The 18,360-nt window shown below is 33.5% G+C and overlaps 1 protein-coding gene across 7 annotated transcripts in view; it reads left to right on the top strand.

The window, feature by feature from the left end:
- The window catches only part of ScsbetaG (Succinyl-coenzyme A synthetase beta subunit, GDP-forming), a 48,371-nt gene that overhangs the window by 5,547 nt on the left and 24,464 nt on the right, over positions 1-18,360 (top strand). For all 7 annotated transcript variants that reach the window (XM_075363354.1, XM_075363358.1, XM_075363356.1 and 4 more), the window contains 2 exons: positions 7,618-7,691; positions 12,555-12,693. In XM_075363354.1, the coding sequence (XP_075219469.1) occupies positions 7,620-7,691; positions 12,555-12,693 (211 nt within the window). In that variant the 5' untranslated portion in view covers positions 7,618-7,619. The remainder of the gene's footprint in view (positions 1-7,617; positions 7,692-12,554; positions 12,694-18,360) is intronic.

The following is an 18,360-nucleotide window of genomic DNA, read 5'->3' on the forward strand; positions in this document are numbered from 1 at the left end:
TAAACTTTTGATATGATTAAACGTTTAATTAAAAGGTTGTACATTTTTCAGTTGATTTTTTTTTTTTTTAGTTTTTTCCATTTAACAAAGTATATGTAGAAAAATCAAAAACCTTTCTTGGAAGGTGATTTTGGAGGTGTGGGAGCAGAAAAATACTGTTTTTTACACTTCAAAAATTTTTTTTGGTTTATTTAAACATAATGATAGTTTTACAATAAATTATCTCCACCCCAAAAAGAAATCTTAGGTAACTTTTTTCATGTATCATTATTTTTCCACTGTATAAGAAAAAATAACTAATGGCAAGAAAGTATTATAACTTTGTTGTCAAATTTTTTTTAATATTTACATTTTTTATGTACGTTAATTCATTTTTTTAAATTTTCAATGTAGTCATCTTGCAATTCAATACATGTGTACCAAATAACTTTGTAAACTTTTTAATACCATCGATATAATGCAATTTTTCCAACTCTGCAAAATAAGTAGTTGTCTCAGATGGATTTCATCATTAGAACCCACCGAGTAGGTGTAGTGGTGAATGCATCTTCCCAAATAAGCTGATTTTAAGTCGAGAGTTGCAACTTTCAAGTCCTAGTAAAGGCAGTCACTTTTATATGAATTTGAATGGTATATCATGGATACTGGTGTTCTTTGGTGGTTGGGTTTCAATTAACCACATATCTCAGGAATGGTTGAACTGAGACTGTACAAGACTACACTTCATGTACACTCATACATATCATCCTCATTCATTCTCTGAAGTAATACTCAAACGGTAATTCCTGGAGGCTAAACATGTAAAGAGAAAAAGAAGAAAAAGAAAGAAGACTTCATCATTAGAAGTGAATCTTTGTCCAGCAAGCCATTTCTTGAGGTTTGGGAAGAGGAAATAATCGTGGGGAGCAAATGAATTGAATATGACGCATGTCGAATTATAGGTCATGGAGTTTTGCAGAACAACCCGGTACATGTGTATAGGTGCTTTGTTGTGATAAAAAAGCACTATATTTTTCGGCAGATTTGGACATTCAGCTTGAATAGAACTTTTCAATCAGTCTAATAGTGAAGCATAATACTCCCCGTGATGGTCCTGCCTTTTTCCAGCTCTCTATGAACATCACATCATGTGAATCCCAATAGCCGTATTCATAATTTTTTCTGCAGATTGAACCATTTTTGTTTCCTTTGACACATTTTCACCTGCTCTCACTCATTGTTTAGTATCTCGTGTGTGATGTGTAATTCATGTTTCTTCTACTGTTATAGAACATCAAATAAACTCAGTGGAATCACATTCAAATAAGTCTAAACATAAATTTTTCAAACGTAGCACTGTTGGTATATAAAATTAGTTATAATATAAAACAAAAATCAACCTTAACAACAATTTATATTATATCCCTAGCGCTTTCGGTCATTTGACCATCCTCAGGAGACAAATTTTTTTGTATAAAACATAAATTAAAGATATTATAAAATATTAAAAGCATAACAATTGGTTGTTATTGTATAAAAATAATTACTTCAGTTCAGTAAGAGTGTCTCAGTTATTATGACTTTTTTTTTAAGAGGTGGAGGAACTCCATTTACGGGTGCTGAAGCAGTGTCGGACTCGCTAACAGGTTCTGCAAGATATTAAAAAAGGCGTATGTATTTTTGTACACTCCCTCTATGAATCATGAGGCCTTGCCGTTGGTGAGGGGGCTTGAGTGCTAAGTGATACAGAGTTGCTGGATCGAAGGTGCAACCATATCGGAGAGGTATCTGTTGAGAACCAGAATAAGGAATGATTCCTGAAAGAGAGCAGCAGCTCTTTCAGTAGTTGTTAAGGGCATAAGTCAGGACGACTTAAACGGCCGTATCAACATCACTCAGTCCTCTGAGTACTGCGCAGCTGAAAGCAATGGAAAACTACAGCTGCTTTTTTTCCAAGAAAATGTAGCTTTCTGCATTTTCATTTAGCAATGATGGAGGTGACTTCCTTGGTAAAATATTCTGGAAGTAAACTAGTCTCCTGTTTGGATCTCCGGGTGGAGACTACTAAGGAAGGGGTCACCAGAAAATTAAAAAATAGCATTCTACGAGTCTGAGCATGGAATGTTAGAAGTTTAAAAAAGGTTGGTAGGTTAAATTAAAAATTTAAAGAGGGAAATGGATAGGATAAATGTAGATGTAGTAGGAATTATTGAGGTTCGGTGGGAAGAGGAAAACGACTTTTGATCAGGTGATTTTAGAATAATTAACTCAGCTTCAAATAATGGGCAGGCAGGAGTAGGTTTCGTAATGAACAAGAAGATAGGGAAGAGAGTAGAGTATTTCAAAATGCATAGCGATAGAATCATTGTAATAAGGATGAAATCAAAACCTAAACCGACAACGATTGTTAACGTCTATATGCCTACAAGCGCCCATGATGATGATGAGGTAGAGTGTGTATACGAAGAAATTGACGAAGCAATTAAATACATAAAAGGAGATGAAAATTTAATAATAGTTGGAGATTGGAATGCAAGCATTGGAAAAGGCAAGGAAGGAAATATAGTGGGTGAATATGGGCTGGGCAAAAGGAATGAAAAAGAGGGCCGACTTATAGAGTTTTGCTTGAAGTATAATTTAGTAATCACCAACACCCAGTTTAAAAATCAAAATAGAAGAATATACACTTGGAAAAAGCCAGGCGATACTGCAAGGTTTCAAATAGATTATATCATGCATCATAAGCAAAGATTTAGAAATCAATTCGTTGATTGAAAAACTTACCCTGGAGCAGACATTGATAGCGACCATAATTTAGTGATAATGAAATGTAGATTGGGGTTTAAAAATCTGAAGAAAAGGTGTCAGATGAATCGGTGGAGTTTAGAGAAGCTTGAGGAAGAGGAGGTAAAGAAGATTTTTGAGGAGGACATCGCAAGAGGTCTGAGAAAAAACGATAAGGTAGAAAATGTAGAAGAAGAATGGGAGAATGTTAAAAAGGAAATTCTTAAATCAGCAGAAGCGAACTTAGGCAGAACAAAGAGAACTGGTAGAAAACCTTGTGTTTCAGACGATATATTGCAGCTGATGGATGAACGTAGAAAATATAAGAATGCTAGTGATGAAGAAAGTAAAAGGAACTATCGACGATTAAGAAATACTATAAACAGGAAGTGCAAACTAGCGAAAGAAGAGTGGATTACAGAAAAGTGGAACGAGAAATGAACATTGATAAAATACGGAGCATACAGGAAAGTTAAGGAAAATTTTGGGGTACATATATTAAAATCCAATAATATGTTAAACAAAGATGGTACAATGATTTATAATATGAAAGGTAAAGTTGATAGGTGGGTGGAATATATTTAATAGTTATACGGAGGAAATGAATTAGAAAATGGTGTTATAGAGGATGAAAGGGGAGGAACAATACTGAGATCTGAATTTAAGAGAGCATTATATGTTTGGAATGGCAGGTAGGCTCCTGGAATAGACAGAATACCTGTAGAATTACTGTGCAGTGCAGGTGAGGAAGCAATTGATAGATTATAAAAACTGGTGTGTAATATTTACGAAAAAGGGGAAGTTCTGTCAGACTTAAAAAAAAGTGTTATAGTCATGATACCAAAGAAAGCAGGAGCAGATAAATGTGAAGAATACAGAACAATTAGTTTAACTAGTCATGCTTCAAAAATCTTAACTAGCGTTCTATACAGAAGAATTGAGAGGAGAGTGGAAGAAGTGTTAGGAGAAGACCAATTTGGTTTCAGGAAAAGTATAGGGACAAGGGAAGCAATTTTAGGCCTCAGATTAATAGTGGATGATTAAAGAAAAACAAGCTAACATACTTGGCATTTATAGAACTAGAAAAGGCTTTCGATAACGTAGACTGGAATAAAATGTTCAGCATTTTAAAAAAAATTAGGGTTAAATACAGAGATAGAAGAACAATTGCTAACATTTACAGGAACCAAACAGCAACAGTAATAATTGAAGAACATAAGAAAGAAGCCATAATAAAAAAGGGAGTCCGACAAGGATGTTCCCTATCCCCATTACTTTTTAATCTTTACATGGAACTACCAGTTAATGAGGTTAAAGAACAATTTAGATTCGGAGTAACAGTACAAGGTGAAAAGATAAAGATGCTACGATTTGCTGATGATATAGTAATTCTAGCCGAGAGTAAAAAGGATTTAGAAGAAACAATGAACGGCATAGATGAAGTGCTACGCAAGAACTATCACATGAAAATAAACAAGAACAAAACAAAAGTAATGAAATGTAGTAGAAATAACAAAGATGGACCACTGAATGTGAAAATAGGAGAAAAGATTATGGAGGTAGAAGAATTTTGTTATTTGGAAAGTAGAATTACTAAAGATGAACGAAGCAGGAGCGATATAAAATGCCGAATAGCACGGGCGAAACGAGCCTTCAGTAAGAAATATAATTTGTTTACATCAAAAATTAATTTAAATGTCAGGAAAAGATTTTTGAAAGTATATGTTTGGAGCGTAGCTTTATATGGAAGTGAAACTTGGACGATCGGAATGCTGAAATGTGGTGCTATAGGAGAATGTTAAAAATCAAATTGGTGGATTAAGTGGCAAATGAAGAGGTGTTGCGGCAAATAGATGAAGAAAGAAGCATTTGGAAAAATATAGCTAAAAGAAGAGACAGACTTATATTCCACATACTAAGGCATCCTGGAATAGTCGCTTTAATATTGGAGGGACAGGTATAAGGAAAAAATTGTGTTGGCAGGACACGTTCGGAATATGTAAAACAAAGTGTTAGGGATGTAGGATGTAGAGGGTATACCGAAATGAAATGACTAGCACTAGATAGGGAATCTTGGAGAGCTACATCAAACCAGTCAAATGACTGAAGACAAACAAAAAATTTTTGCGCACTACCAACTAAACCTCCACCCCTGGCGACCCCCCCCTCCTGGGAATAGCTGGCAAAGCATTACTTCCGAAGGGGGTAAGTGCCTACACACACATTCAGACAACAAAGCAAATTCCAAGACACATGCACACAAAAACAGATCCACACATAAATAAAAAACAGCACAAAACAACACCAAAAACACTTGAACCAAACAAACCAACACGTATACACCACCCGCGTACAGACACATGCACACCAACAACTCTTGCAACATTTATACTTACCATATGAATACTTACATGCCATCAGCTTTAGCTCGGAGTTGAGCCCCCGGTTGTTATGACTGAACTGACGTAACTATTTTTATACAATGATGACCACTTGTTATGCTTTTAATATTTTTAATTTGTTTTAAATTACGAAAAAAGTTTTCTCCTGAGGATGGTTGAATGACTGAAAGTGCTAGGGATATATTATAAATTATTAGCAAAGTTGATTTTTATTTTTATTTTATAACTAAGTCTAAACATCTTCAAGAAGTGTTCAGTGAAATGCGCTTTTGTTCGACTGTTAACAAAAGCTGCACCCATCAAGTGGAAAGCTTTTTCATGCCCAAATATAGTATAAAGTGTAGTGGACACAGTATTTCAAGATGTTTTTGATATCAGCAAGCCAGCGTACTTTTAGTCAGCAATCATTTTATATGGCTTGTGGATTTTTGTGATCTTTGGTCCTAGTGGTTTTATCAGTTTTTCAGAAAATGTCAAAACCTGTTTGCTTTACTCAAAAGTCATTGTTACAATCAAGATTTGTTTTGTTGGTATGAGGACAGCAACAATGTATAAGGGACCTGTTGTATTAAATAATGTTTGTAATAAAAACTTACATTATTTTTTTGATTTGATGGTTAATGTTTTTGTTATTAATAATTTAATTCACAGATTTAATAATTATATATGCAGACAAATAATCAGTCAAAAAATTTATATTATTGTGTATATGGCAGAAGGATTTTGTTAGTTTTATAGTTTAATTTGGTAAGGACATTCCAATGAAATATAAATGGGAAATATTCATGAATTATTATTTCATATTCTAACATAATGGTTCCGAGTTTCAGGTGATACAAATAGAGAGGACAGTTAGCTGGTTAGGAAAATAAAGTTTATAAGGAACATGGTAAGAAAGATAAGCAAAGATGAAGTAAGAAATGAGAGAAGACCTAGGATATTGAGCACTACAGGAAAGTATTCAACGGGACAGATATAGAACCTTGTAGAGCTTATAGAGAATGCTGGATTGAAAAATAGGAAATGAAATTTTAATCTAATCATAATTGGAAAAAGACCAAGAAAAAGCTGGTTTAATTGTCCAAAGAAAAGCTTGAGAAAGAGAACAAAGGTTGAGAAAGCTTTTGAGGAGAAATGGTGAAGAGACAAAGTCAAGTAGAAGTCCATGATCTTCATCACTACCTGATAATAATGAAGAAAGGGAAAGGATGATGACCATATGATGAGTGTATTATTGAATAAATGACAAAATTTTGAACTGTTTGAAAAGGAATGCAATATTTTAAGATTGGCAACTCCATGCAGTATCAGTTACCTGTTCATGTCATGTTTAATACTAGTGTTTAAATCTATGCTTGTTGATAAAAATCTATGGCAGTTATGACTTTTAAAATTTTTACTTAAAGGGCATTAAATTTATGTATCAGGTACAATTTTGTTTTTTATTTTTTCTCACATATTTTATCATCAGCCCATAGACTATCCACTATTACTGTTAGCTGCTGTAGACAGCATAAACTTACTAGACACTGAAGTTACAGGGTAGTGGTAATTTCTTTCTCCTCAGAAGAATAACCAATCCTTTTGATGTCTACATTTTCTGAATAAAATTAAACCACAGAATTTGTGTAAATTTTCATTGTTTTGACTCGCAATCTGTGGCCAGTCAAGTTTAGTATTAAACATTAGTTTCTTTGTTAATTATGTTTACAATTAGACATAAATGTGAACCTGTGTTTACTAAAAAAAAAAAATTAAATTGTGTTAAAATTTTTTTTTGTGTTTTTGGAAGTTCTCTAATCTAAAAAAATATAATTTGTTTAAGTAGTTATTTTTAAGTAGTGAATAAATTTTTTTGTTTTTGAATTAAAAAATAACTTATCTTTATTAGCAATTGAATACTTTTGTGCCAGTTAAGCTGTTACACGTATAATTCTGTGCTAGATCTGTTATGCAGTGAGTTGAATTCCAGATGTTTTGTTCATATATTATAAAAAAAAAATTGCACCTTCATTTCGAAGAATACATTCACGGATGGTAATACGCATAACTTTATTATTATCTGTTAAAAGTTTTGTCAATTAATGTTTTCTTTCCATGTGAGATGAACAAGTGATAACTAACAAACTGATATAAGATAAAAAAAAATAATTTACATCTTTTTAAATGTTTTTCCTTATTTTGATAAATCCTCTGTGTTCTTCAGTAATTTGTTTTTAAATTTATCATGAGTATTATTATTGTTTTTTACATTAATTAAGCAATTATATAATTCTTTAGACAAATCATTTTCTCGAGTTAAATTGATTATTATTCATGTACAGTGTGTGTCTGCAAACATTTGTTTTTTATTGTACTTGTTTTTTCATTCATGTAATTCGGTTTTATACAAATGAAGTTTATTATTAATTATTTAATATAGTGAAATTTTTTATTTCTGATTTTTTTTCAGAAATGGAACGGGTATTGAAATCTGTTTTCACGTCTTCACATTTATTTTCTGAATTAAAGAAACATAATGTTAAGGTAAATAATGTTATTAGTTTCACTGTAAAAGTTTTATGCTTAGACTTTATCTATATTTGTGCATTCTAATGCAGTTTTAGAAATCAATGAGCTGTGCTAAATGGTTGTTAAGTAGAAGAAATTATAGTTATTCTATCCTTCAAAAAACTGTTTATAATATACTTGTATTTAACATATTATAGTCTTCGATGATCAAGTTACTGAGTTAAGAAAATGAAAAATTGTAGTGTTAGACTTGCTGAAAATAGGATGTTGAATAACAACAGCTTTACATCATACCATGTTTGATCTGCAATGAAACTGTTACTATTGTGTAACATGTGTATTAGGGCTTGAGAGAAATTAAAGTAGAAGGTAAACAAAATCAATTCTTTTATTTAAATAATCTTTTAATTACAAAAGTAATTATTTTTTACTTCACATTTCTGTTGTATCATAAAAAAGTAACATTTACTTGACTATACCTTCTACATTAATTAATTGTGTGGCTTAGTTTATTATGCAAGATAAAACAGTGACAGTGAATTGTTAATATCTTACCATCATAACTGCTTTAAATAAATAACAAAATTATTTTCAAATCGATGCATGTTTATACATTATTTGACCATCTTAGGAAAGGGTAGGTGTACTTTTCACACACATACACCAGTAAAAAAACTTTCCACTACTCTAGCATTTGCCAAAAAGAAAGTCATGGAAATCCTTAATGTATTATAAAATATAAAATTAATGAATGAAAAATAGAAGTTGTAATTCATATTAATACATGAAAATAATTATTTTATGACATGACATATGTGTGTATGGGCATGTGTGAATGTGCGTGCTTATGTAAAATGAATAAAACCAGGAGAGAATACGGTAAAACAGATTTGAAGGTGTTGAAAAATTTGAGCACCTTTAAATTTAATAACATATTCATTTGTTGAATGAGGTCGCTGTAGATTCAAATTTATCTAATTTAAAATTGTTTCTATTTAAAAGTAAACTGGTCAGAGGATCTTTAGATTTTCAGGTAATTTATTAAAGTAAAACTGCCAAAGAAGCATACTAAGGCCCTTTCTTATTGGCAAAGCATTATGTTACATAACATGAAACTCTGTCATAATGTGGTAGAAGTGGATATAGTTGTTCTTTTTAGGAATAAATGATCTATAAACACACACGTAAATGTTAGAATTTTTAATTGCTAACTACTGCTCTACTTGATTCATATTTATCAGGCAATGCTTGATACCTCAATTTTATATCCTAAAGTCTTTCACTTATTTTCTGAAAGAGCCCTGAGGTATAATTTTACTTTAAATGGAAATGCATGTAAGTTCAGTAAATATTTATTTAATAGTAATGAAATTTATACTAGTACCATATCCAAAATAGTTCTGAGCAATCTCACATAAGTCAACAGTTCTGTAGAAGTCACTATTTTCAGTTTGAATATGGCAAAGTATTCTCAGCAATAAGTATTCAAGTCTAGGCCTACTAGAAAAAAGTGAAGTGAAGTGGTTTCTTGTTACTTCTTTCACTGAGCCAAATATAATATGGCAGTTTGTTTGTCAAACCCTTTAAATGAAATGAGACCTTCACATTGTTTATCAAAGGAACTGGTTGTACAATGGACATCATCAATCTCATTGACAGCAACTCTGGCTAGTGCTACTTGTACATAATAATGTAAAGCATGCATAAAGTGCTAATACTCTACATAATGTAAAGCAACGATTAATATACTATTCTGGGGCAAAACTGTGCTGTGTGTATAAAATTATTTGTTCTATTTAATTTCCTTAAAGCCCTTTGTCTTTTTTTATTTCATTTTCTAATTCTTTGCATTTAAGTTTCTCTTATTGCCTGTATTTTACTGGCATAAAAGACTACAACAGTCTGTCTCTATATATATTTTAAATAATGTCTTTTCAGTTCTTAATCTATATTTGATTGTTGCAAATATTTTTGTTTATTAGCCCTCTTGCCTTGCATTAACCTAATTTTCCAAATATGTAAATTTACTCCCAAAATAACAAAATGCTTTGACTTCTTTTATACTTGTATTATGTCTCTTAAAACTTTGAAGTATTTTATTTCTATTATTGAATACTTTGTTAAGAATTACAAATATGCCATAATAATATATTTTTTTTTATTCAGTCTGCTCTCCCATAAAAATTTGAGAATTAAAATTGCTTCCCTTGAGTAAATAAAAGGAAAGTAATTTTTTAAGGTCTCTATTAATAGAGTTTTGTCCTCATTTGGTATGCATTTCAAATCATGTTCTATTTATCTATAAATTATCTGTCACCATTCTGGATCTATGAGATGTCATACTGTTGATGCAACAGTTTTCACACTTATTTGCTTTTACTTTGATATTGCAGTAGGGTGTTTATATTCTCCAGTTTACACGTTTTGTAAAGTAACTCGTACAGCATATTTGCTCTAACCTCACCAAAGTAACACAGTATTTCTGATGTTATTATCTACCATCCTTATGATGGTCATCTACCATTTTTGCCTTATTTTATTTAAATTATTTATTATTGTTAAATTCTGATCTCTGCATGAAATCTTATATGAACTGATTATCAGTTTCTTGCTTTTCCTTGAAACTATCATCAGCTAGTTTTTCCCTTTCTTTCCTATGTGTTCTTGCCACTTATTATTTCTCTTTATTTTCTAAGTGGTTTCTGTCTACTCTGTCTATTATTATTATTATTAATTGGGTTTGGTCTCATCTCCCTGATATGCTCCATTATATTTGCATATACCTTCACTGAAATGTTTTTTTTTCTATATTATTACATTTCTTATATAATTTGTTTGTTGTTGCTTTATCTGTTTATTTTATTTCTCAAAAGGCAACACATTTACTTGCCGTTGTCATCGTTTGTACTTTTATGTTCATCTGTTACTAATGGTATATTTTATATCATCCTGCATTTCCTATCTTCCATCTTCCTTTAGCGTATTCTATTCTTTCTTAATTATTTTATTTTTTCAATTGTGCATTCATTTTCTATTGTACTTGATTTTGAAGTAATTTCTAAACCTGTTCAAATTATTTTCTCAAACTTGTCTTAGCTTATAAAATTGTAATCAGCTTAAGTGTTTTGACTAAAATAATTTGTGGTTTTAGTCATGATGACAAACTAATAAATAATAGTCTCAGTTGATAGTACATACTTATCCTATTAATACTGGGATATAATCGGAATAATTATACCTTAATCAGAGGCAGTTCCTATAAAGGTTTTTCACCTGTTCCTCTATCTTTCTGATTTTCTTAATCTTTATTTCCTTTTTCTTGGATAGATTCATGGGAATTATATCTACCACAATGTCTCCATTTGTGACATCATGATGACTCACTGCTATGATATCATGGTTTTTTGCCGGCACTAATTTAGTAGCCAGCAGGACAGCCATTCACTTTTGGAGGTCAGTAGGGTTATGATTCGATATCTTGGATTATCTGAGGATTTTCTCCGTTAGAAAAAGAGTGGGACTTTTTTGTTGTACAAAAAGCCACACTAGTGCTGAGATGACTACTGGGTAAATTTGATTCTTGTTTTAAAATCTAAATTGAAAATAATTCTCTTGCTGTGTTGTTTATAACAGTTTATCTGACATCCTATCTTATTAATTATTGTTATTCTTACCCCTTTATCTGATTTTGTGTTATAATTCCCTAATCAAAAGTTCTCATCTTTCCACCTTACCTAATTACTACTACATCTGTCCATTACTTAACCTCTACATCTTTCCCTTTAAAATTTTCTAACCTACAGATATTTTGTTTCAACTTGAAATGTATTATGGTGTTTGTATTTTCTAATGATCTGTAGATTATTCCTCATACAGAAGTTTGGGACTATTTTATTTCTGAAATATACCCTACAGTCAAATTTTACTAAGAGGAAGAGGATAATTAATCTGTTCTAAAAGCCTAGCACATGTAGATCTTTAATCGTTTGCTTTTTGGCCATATAAATCGTTAATTGGTTGGTGGTGTCACCTACTTTTGAAAGGCCTGTTGCTGCTTTCAGGAATAACTCTTTATTCTAGATTATGCAGTGATACTCAATTTTTGGTAGTACCATATATTTATCTGCTTCTCAGAGATGTACAAATTTCATTATCAGTGGTATAGTTGGTTAATATCTAGAGGGAGAATTATTTCATTAAAAGATACAAATATGCTTACATATTTACATATCTACATGTTTACAGACATATCTTGATTATGTAATTAATCTTCAAATAAATGACATCAGATCATTATTTTTATGGCTTTATTGGTGTTGAATATTTTACATTTGATCTGTTAATCGTTCAAAACAGTTGTGGTTTTTTTAGAGCAAATTAAAATAACAGAACTCTTTCTCTCTCTTTCCTGTTTAGCCTCCGGTAACTACCGTTTAGATAATACTTCAGAGAATGAATGAGGATGATATGTATGAGTGTAAATGAAGTGTAGTCTTGTACATTCTCAGTTCGACTATTCCTGAGATGTGTGGTTAATTAAAACCCAACCACCAAAGAACACCGGTATCCATGATCTAGTATTCAAATCCGTGTAAAAATAACTGGCTTTACTAGGACTTGAACGCTGGAACTCTCGGCTTCCAAATCAGTGGATTTGGGAAGACGCGTTCACTACTAGACCAAGCCGGTGGGTTAAGATAACAGAACTGCATTATATAGTATCTTCATATCTAGAGAGGTTTATCTGTTAATGAAATACAGTGAATACTGATTATTGTATTCAATATTATATATTAAAAAGTGTGTAATAGTTGAGTTATTTCCATTATTGAATAAATTAAATGGCCTGAGTTTTTTAATTTTTATTTAATTTTTCAGAGATTAGTGCAGCAAGTTCGTTATTTAAATCTGCTGGAATGTGATAGTAAAACAGTTCTCAGAAAGTATGGCGTTAGTGTTCAGGATTTTAGAATTGTAGAAAAGCTTGATGATATTAAAGATGTGAAGAAAGATTTCAGTAAGTAGGTTTTATGTGAATACAATAGTGATTTAAAATTTTGTTTACATCAATTCAAAGCTCTGGAATTCTTGTTTTAGTTTTATGAAAACCTTAGTCAGAATTTATTAGTGTGTTTTTTTAATAGTGAAAGTGATGGTTTTGGATTTTGGTTGGAAATAATATACTGTGTAAGAATACAGTCAGAATAAAATATTTATTTACTTATTATGTACCAAAATGCGGCATATGATTTAAATTTTAACAAACCGATTAATTTCACATCACACAGTACAAATTAGATGGTCACTGATGAAAAACTAAAACTTTTACTATTAGATGACAACAGAAACTATAAAAATTTCCATGAAAATGTAGAACAAGTTCCAACACTAATAAATTGGATAGGATCTTAGATGTTTATCTTTGAATTAGGGGTTGTTTTCCAAAAAAAAGAATTTTTTAATGTAATATATTCATCTCAGATAATCTATGTAAAAATTCTTTTAGATTTAGAATAAAATGAATAATTCCAAATTTTTAATGTGCCACTAAAAATTTTCTAATGTGTTATTCAAACTATACGAAGATTGGATGACAGCTATTTTTTTGTAATTGGAGTATTTATTTATAGTATGCTTTACAAAAATCTATATAGAGATTGTCATAGACAATGAATGAGATTATAGTGATAAAAGTAGGTAGCTATTTTTAGAGTAATACAGTAGAGTAATACAATATTTTATATAACTGTCAGATGGCCTTGAAAATTGTGTCTTGCGTCAGTATGTTTTGTTTACAATGATAAATTCTGTATACTATTAAATTACATATGCATATTGAAGATATATATTGTATTAGTGTTATTATTACTATTACTACTTATTCAAAGTTATTGTTAATGAACATTACTTGCAATTTGAAACAAGTTGGAAATAAAATTATTGCATTTTTTAAAATTTGTTTAAGTGGCATGCATTACCGTGGTTGTTAGGCCACTAATAAATATCAACAAAGTGCAGTGAAAATGAACAGTAGTGTTCAACTTTGGTGGTCTATTGTATGTTAAATTTGGTTCTGGCTATCAGTATTTTATCCTTCATTTTAACTTCACATCTTTTAATTTCAAGGATATTACACTCTAAGATATTCCAGAACCATTAGGCTATAAGGAATGAAATTTAATCTCATCATGACCAAAAATTGTAATTATAAGTTACAGTAATGCATATTAAAATAAAAGTGATCATCCTTTGTCAAGTGATACAAGCAAAATTTAATCAATATTTTGAACTATAAAATATAACATAATTGTAAAGTGTTTATTTTTGATGGGGTAAACGTTATAATACTGTAACAGGACTAGTATAACAGACCTGGGTAACAGATCATTCCAATTAAGAAGAAAGTATGAGAAAATAATAGTGAAAGGAATCCAGATAGAGAACTAAAAAGGATCTTTTTCTCAGGCTAACAGGTCTGTTTAACAATCTATTCCTTGTAGTACTGACAACAGGCAAACATCCAACAGCTGTTTTTCGAAGAGAAGGGTTACCAGACCAGAATATAAATTTGTGGGAAAATGTATGTGCGGGAATGATGAAATTATAATGCTTCAGCAGTTAAGGAATGAGGTGGATACTGGTTCTGCAGGCCAGGGGATATAAATACTACAAGGACCAGTGGTACAATCAATAGTCAAGTGAGTGTTGGGAAGCCGTGTGCGGTGTAGTTGCAATAACATAATGAATAGTTGTGCAAGGTTGTGTCTGATGCGATTGTGTGATGGCGTTGTCAGTCAGCATTGGGTAACAAATGAACAGTACGTCACAAGCATTTCAGTGTGGACAGTGGATGAGTGCAGAAAGTTGTTCGATGAGTTACTGGTAGACAGTATTAAATTCATTCTTAAAATGTAGGGTAATTTTATTGTAAATGGCAAATGTATGTGCAGAGAATGGAATTGAATGAACTTTGTACTTGTCTAATCTTATCTTGTTAATGCAATATTAGATGTTAATATTTGCGCTCATTATAATATCATTAGTCAGTTGGACTGTATTCTGATTTTCATTATTTAACTATCTTTAAACAAGTCTTGTCCTTATTTGAAAATTTATTTTTTTGTAATTTATTCACTGTTATTATTATTATTTTTTTTTTGAGATTTTAGGGGCATCGACTACTTTGGTCATTAGCCCCGTTGCACTTCAAAAAAAAAAAAATTAAAAAAAGGGTTCACAATTTCACATTCTGCTATAACTTCAAATCCAAAATTTACTACCTAGGCTTTCCTTTCGGCCATCATTTTTTGCACCGTTTTTCCATTCTGCGAACGACCTCAACTTCTGATGACAGTGTGTCTGAGGCCTCGGACATGGCATCTTCTTCTCTTTCTGATGCCAATGACTTTCGCCGGCTTACATCAGGTGATGAAAGCTTGGTTGGTGCAGTAAGCATCGTTGCTATGGAATCTAAACTTCCAAGCAATGCATTTTCTGTGGCTGATGAACTGGATTCAATCTCTAAGGCTGTGCTGGGGCCGGCTGATATAGACACTCTGACCGTAGCTGCTCTCTGAGCTTTTGGAGGCTCTATGCATACAGTTTTATTATCGTCTGTGTCTGGTGCTTTTTCGATAATGACTTGCACCTCCATTTCGGTAGACTCAGACTTTTCCTGTACTCTCGGGACAATTTCTTTAGCCTTAATACTAGATGACGGAGTGATCTTTTTTCCTTTTTCAAGACTTTTATTTATTACATCAGTTGGTGGTGTTATAATCGCAGGTATTGCTAGTTTTTTAGGCTGCGCTGGTACGTGTCTTATGTCAGCGGCGTCAGTCCGGGAATGAGCCTTCTCCTGTTTACTTTGTTCTGTCTGATGAGTCGACTCAAACTTTGAATCAATGATTCTTTCAATCATTGTTGCAAGACTTGGTGCCATCGTGTTAAGCAACTGCTCTATGTTAATTTTAGATGTGGAAGGGGCAGCAGCTGCTTCTGCATAAGTGGTCGATGGTCGAGGTGTATATTGACTAACAATATTCTTCGCCTCAGGATAACTAACCTTTTGAAGCGTTTTAACATCCTGAATGGCAGTTTCCAATTTATATACTGGGCAATTCCTTGATTCGCAGTTATGATGCCCTTTACAATTAATGCAGCTTGGAGGGTCTTTATATGGATCATCCTCATGTGTTTTCATTCCACATATGCATATTTCCTGGGCTTCACATCTAGCTGCAGTGTGTCCGAATCGTTGACACTTAAAGCATCTCATAGGCTGCAGAATAAAAACTCGTACATCAAGTCGGTGGATGCCAGCTCATACCTTTTCAGGAAGGTTTGGCCTATTAAATGTTAAAACATGCGAGGCCGAAGGAACAACTTCACCATTTCTTCGCACGGTTAGTCTGCAACACTGAATCACTCCCTGACTTGACATTTCTTGTACAATTTCTTCTTCTGTACAATTTAGAAGATCGTGACAAACAACAACTCCTCTTGATGTATTAAGGGTGCTATGCGGTTGCACAGATACCGCAAATTCACCGATCTTCTTCAACGCCTGGACTTTCTGGCTTTGCATGTCGTTGATAGTTTCGACGTGCAATCCATTAAAAGTCTTCCATATTTTTTTAACAGGATCACCAGCACAATTAGTAATCTCTCTAGCGATTAAGAATGGACTAACTTTTTGAAAGTTTCCATTCTCCTTTGTAATAATTAAAAATCTTGGCTTAGGTACGTTATAGCCAAATAAACTTTTCCTTAAGTCTTTACTGATTCTATCAGCATCTTTCTTAATCTTATCAGACTCCTTACTTTTCCTCTTTGCTGGTGGCGACTCGGAGGTTTCTAAACGAGGGTGTTTACGTGCACCCTCTGCCACGTTTGTTTGTTCAGGTGTTTCCATTGGTGTTGATCCCTTCTGTAGCAAGGCTAACCGCCGGGGTACACCCCCACTCCAGGGCTACTAACCTTGGAGGTCCGATCCGCTACTCCGGTGGAACCGGCATATGTCCTGGCAGAGAGCAGATGCACAATCTCTGCACTGACTCCAGGCTCCTACTCACCGAAGCTTTCAGAGCTCCCATGCACCGACATACATGGGCACCATTGCTACATGCTTGCCATCGCAGGGGGCATGTGGACAATGGAAGAGTCTCCGTTACACCTGCAATAACATTGACCCTGGCCGCCACATCGCTCCAATCCGTCTTGTGACCTGAGATGAAAGCAGGTCAAAAAAGGAATATATCCGAGGAATTTACTCCGAGCCCCGTTAGCCTGCTATATGTATTGTACATAAGTACAGCTGTTGCCGCCCTGGACGTGGAACGTAGATGTTGTGTTCCGGACGTAGGGATTACCTACCTCAGGGCATTATTATTATTTATTTATTTATTTATCTTATTTTCTATGTTCTTAGACTAATAGAGTGTATTTATATAAACATTTTTAGTTATTAGTCTCTCAATATCCTGCTTGAGTAGCAAACACCTTTTTTTTCCTTTCCCTTTCTCGAACTGCTCTTGGAGCATTACTTCCGACAGGGGAAGTATGCAGGCATCAGATGCCGATATGCGAAGTGACCACGACCTCATTGCGTGAAGACGACTCCCACACACTCAGGGGCTCTCTGAGCGCTCAGCCGCGGGCCTGTCCAGCCCAGCACCCTCCAGTGTCAAATTCCCTGTCGAGCTTCCTCCGAGGCATGTAATCTGTCATTCACTTTCTTAACATAGTTTTCTATAGTCTTCCATTCAAGGGGTCCTCTCATAATTCTCGGAGTGTCTTCTGGATTAAACATGACCTCTGCACCCAAGGCTTCCAGCATCTCTTGATGTTCATTCTCAAATCATGTACAACTAAAATAAACATGTAGAGGGGTCTTCTCCTTAGCACATGTGGAACAAAGGTTTGAGTAATCCAAACAGAATCTGTACATGTAAGCTGCATAGCCTCCATGGCTATGCAGCCATGAAACTGCGTTAAAGAGTAACCCAGTGAGCTATGAATCCTTTGGTACTAGCTTCTAATATCTCTGATAATGTGGTGCGTCCATCGCCCTTTCGTCCCCTTGTCCCACCTGCTTTGCCAGATTCCTAACAACTCCTCTTCAATATCAGCAGAAATTCTCTTATCGGCAAGAGATAGAGGTCCTAATGTCCGGACTCTCTTCATTTGCTCAATCAACAGGTCTGTAGGTAAAAGGCCAGCCAAGACCTCGACCGCCTTCTTAGAAACTATACGATAAGCACAGATTATCTGTAAAAAAAATCTCCTGTGTGAAGCCTCGAGGTGTCCTAAATATTTTGTGTACTAAGTGACACTCCCTCTCATTTCAGCCTTGTACAACATTGTGACGTATGCAGCTCCTGCCAGCAGTCTTCTCTGCAATATTGGGTAGGAGACCGGCAAAAACCTCATCATCTTCTTCACTTTGGCAGAGCAGCCGCCTCTATGGAATGTGTTCCAAACCGGAGCCATGTGTTTACCCAAACCCTGAAGTATTTAATCTCAGGTTTTGCCTCAATCCGTCTTCCCTCCAAGGTGAGTCTCAGCTTCGGGTATTTCTTGGCGAAAGAAATTGTCAACATCTTTGTTTTATTAGGTACAAGCATGAGGCCCATCCCCACCATCCACTCTTTGAAGGCTTGATAAGCATTGCATATCTTAATGG

Source organism: Lycorma delicatula, chromosome 4 (assembly GCF_047948215.1).
Source record: "Lycorma delicatula isolate Av1 chromosome 4, ASM4794821v1, whole genome shotgun sequence".
Taxonomy (NCBI): Eukaryota; Metazoa; Arthropoda; class Insecta; order Hemiptera; family Fulgoridae; genus Lycorma; species Lycorma delicatula.